We start from the raw sequence: 3,939 nt of genomic DNA on the forward strand, positions 1-3,939 counted from the left end.
GTCCAAATATCCACTGGCTTCAATTTCCAAGAAAGATATGCTAAACATGGTACCAGCTTTTTTTTACTTTTAACGTAACTTGTTTTTCTAAATCTCAACGCTGTGGACCTTTGTCTACCCTTCAGGCAGTAAGGGTTTTTATTGAAGGTCCCATGTCATGGCCATTTCCACTGATCATAATTCCATTGTTGAGGTCTACTAAAATAGAAAAATATTGTGCAATTTTCCAAACTCACATTGGTTTCGCATACAACATCTCTGTAAAGTGTGTGTATTCAGCAGTATTCACTTTCTCCACTAAACGGCTCGCTGCAGCTCCCCCCCCGCCCCCCCCACCCCCGTGATTTCCTTGTTTAGCGATACACAGCCAAACACAGCCAAACTCAACCTGAACACACACAAAGTCACAGCCGAAATAAAAACAATAAGTGTAGCTTGATATTGAGTAAGAAAAAGGTTGATAAATGCTGTGAGAATGGGTCTGCATAGAGAATGGGTCTGCAGAGAGAATGGGTCTGCAGAGAGAATGGGTCTGCTGTGAGAATGGGTCTGCAGAGAGAATGGGTCTGCAGAGAGAATTTCGCGCGATCCCAACTGTCTGTTATCAGCCTGCAGCAGAGAGCAGAAATCGGCAGAGCTGCACTGAGTGTGTGTGTGGATTGGTCAATTTGGACCAATCAGCGGGGGCTTAACGTAACGGCTCCGCGGACGTAACGTAAGGGCTCCACGGATTGGCCCATTTAGTTCCGGGTACGAGCTTTCGTAACGTAACGGCTCCACGGATTGGCCCATTTAGTTCCGGGTACGAGCTTTCGTAAGCACGTACCCGGAAGAATCAAATGGACTATGACGTTTCACCAACGAGGCGTTTTGGGGAGGTATTTTCTGTGTTAGAGTTTTACTCCCTACAGGGTGTACTTTGAGGGTTTTGACTCTGCAGACCGTTTACATGCAGAAAAACCTTCATAACACACAAGGGGACGGGTAATAACCGGAAAAGCATGACATGTGACCTTTAACTTTTAACACAGGCTTTGTATGGAGACCGACCAATCACAAATTCATTGTTTACAAACTGGGTTAAAAAAAGGGTTAAAAGTAAACACACGTCAACATCCACTGCCTTCAATGTAAACTCACACACATGCAATTTGCTGAGGTGAACATACCTGTAACATGTTTACCTAGCTACTTAGATGTAGGCCTATAGTATTTGCGCTATACTGAATATAAGCAGATCAAAACTATTGTAAACTATCTTTATGTCTTTGGTCCATCTGTTGTTTGCTACAGGAATCACGATAGACACCTTAGATGGACGTCAGTTAGAGCTGACATGATTCTTAACGTGCAGCTTCTTTGATAAGTGATCAATAAGATGCTAAGCATGCTACAATCTTATTTTCGTTTGAAGCTTTGTTGCTTTTTATGTGATAGTGAACTTTTAGCCTTCCAGTGATCGAGTGTTTATTACACAACAGTGCAAACCTGACCTTTTTGGGGCTGCTGAAGAAAATAATGAGCACATGAATCAACCCAATGATTAATTAATTGCAGACAAATCAACAAAGGCCATAGTCTAATCAGCCGAAACAAGTCAAATCACTTATTTTGCCATACTGTGTGTTTAAGATAAGAAAGAAAATAACTTTATTGATCCCAAATTGAGAAATGTTTGGGATCAAGTTATTTTTATGGGAACAAGGCTTCATGGTATCCTCAACAACAGCTAAATAAACACTACAAAACAGATTTTTATATTTTTAGCCAAGTCTGAAGGTCTCTAAAAAAAAGTGTATAATTTGGTGTTGGGGTCTGGGGAGACCCAGCAGAATTGTTGTGGGTGACTCGGGGTCAAATTGGGCTGAATCAAGATTCATCTTTGACTTTAGACACCCCCCCCCCCCCTTTATCCACTGTAACAATCATTTAAAACTTTTTGGGGGAGATTGTATTCTAATATTAGTCTATTATAGTCAGATAACGTAATGATCCACTGTCTGGGAACATAATGAGTGAATTGAATCACATGTTTTACTTAAATATGTGGTGTAATGTGTTTTGGGCCATAACATTAAATTACAACAGCATTGTACGGTTATGAATGCATTATAAGTTAGTTATGATGTAGTTAAAACAATATTGGATGATAGTCATTCTTTTTTTGAGTTTTGGACTGAAATAAATCATGGGTCAAAATTGACAAACAAAGCTTTCGAACACAACACAAGGGTTAAATCAAATATAAAGCAGGTGTAAGTATAAATACAATGTGTTTTCTACCTGTTGAGCTTAGGGACCAGGTGATGTTGAGGTTAAAGTTGTTGGAGGCGTTGATGGACATGTCGAGGTTCTTGTTGGCCTAAAAAAGAGACACAAACACACGTAGGTTCAGATCACTGAACTGGGTGAAGAGTGGATTAAAGTTGGACAAAGGAAAACCAAAAGTAGATATTACAAAAGTTATTATGAACATGAGCTTTAGTATGGAGCCCGACCGATCCCAAATAAAATGAATTGTTTACAAACCGAAGAGTTAAAGTAACACACGTCAAAATATCCACTGGCTTCAATAGCAGTGACGCGTCCTGAAACCCGGAAGTAAGTTAGCATTTTTACCACTTCCGGTTCCATCGCCAAAAAGCAATGGGATCTCTCCGTAGGGTTTAGGAAAATAACTGGAAGTAAGGTCTGTGGTTGAGACACATTGAAAGAGACAGATCACGTTTTGTTCCACGACATTAAATCATCAGCAGTGACCCCACTGGTGATTTCTGAAGAGTTGACGTGTCTGAAAAACGATGGTTGTTACCGAGTGGCTGAATAGGACTACAGAAGTCGTGGAGGCCGTTGTACGTCATTACGCCGAACACGTAAACACTCCTCTAAGTTAGTTTCTGTTCTGCTTGAGAGCAAGTCCCTGCCTCCTGCAGACTGTTCAAACAAACGCTTCAACTCGTTCCATCTAGAATCTGTGTGTTTGAATATGGATCTGAAGTTGGCGTGACGTTGAAGCAGCGACCCGGCTGTAGTTCCTTTATAGCATAACGTTAGCATTTTGCTTCTGGCGACTAGATTTTTGATTCGAAAATAATAAAAGTAGGGCAGACATGTGGAGATTATCCAGCTGAACAAAACGTGATCCGTCTCTGTCTCAACCACAGACCTTATTTCCAGCTATTTTCCAAAACCCTATGGAGAAATTCCATTGCGTTTTTCACGAAGGAACCGGAAAGAGTTTACTTCCTGGTTTTAGGACGAGTCACTGTGGCACTCTATGTAAACTCACACACACTATGACGTTCCCTACTGGGCTAGGGGAACCAAAGGGAAGCAACAGAAACCAGAATGGAATTTAGTAAAAGTTATAAGTAGTTCTATTATAAATATAGTTTGTGTGAACAAAATAATAGGGCCTATAGCCTGGCACCAACAAAGGGCCAAACCGGTTGACAACAACCAAAATAAAGAGACTCCAAAACGGAGTTTGACAGATACACACAACGAGAAACCAAAACCTCACTAAACTGTGGTACATGAAAGTGAAAAAGCTGTAACAAAACACAGCTGTAACATCTGTACCTGTTTTCTAACTACTTTCTGTCTTTGGTCTGTTGTGCGCTACAGGAATCATGATTAGATTCCATTGGATGGACGTCAAAAGATGCTTAACATCGGGGTATCACTGAGCTGCATGAAGAGTGGATTAAAGTTGGACGCAGGGAAAAAAAGTCTTGAGATGCATTCAGACCCAAAGCTAATTCATTCTGTCTTATTTGTATTGACCGCTGTATTGAGTTCTGAGCTGATGGACAACTTCCTGACAGTATACACAGTTTAACTTGTTTTCCTCCAGACCTTTTCTGCAGTTTCTCGTGTATTCACGAAGCCCAGCGGGGGATTTCTCTGCAAACACATTTTTAACTTTAGCCTCTCCGT

At 40.9% G+C, this 3,939-nt stretch overlaps 1 protein-coding gene across 1 annotated transcript in view; it reads right to left on the reverse strand.

Annotated features, from left to right (window-relative positions):
• Window positions 1–3,939, reverse strand: part of atrnl1a (attractin-like 1a) — a 243,179-nt gene that overhangs the window by 153,416 nt on the left and 85,824 nt on the right. The window contains exon 17 of the mRNA XM_079687044.1: window positions 2,284–2,362. Coding sequence (XP_079543170.1) covers window positions 2,284–2,362 — 79 coding nt within the window. The remainder of the gene's footprint in view (window positions 1–2,283; window positions 2,363–3,939) is intronic.

Source organism: Notothenia rossii, assembly GCF_949606895.1.
Source record: "Notothenia rossii genome assembly, chromosome: 6".
Taxonomy (NCBI): domain Eukaryota; kingdom Metazoa; phylum Chordata; class Actinopteri; order Perciformes; family Nototheniidae; genus Notothenia; species Notothenia rossii.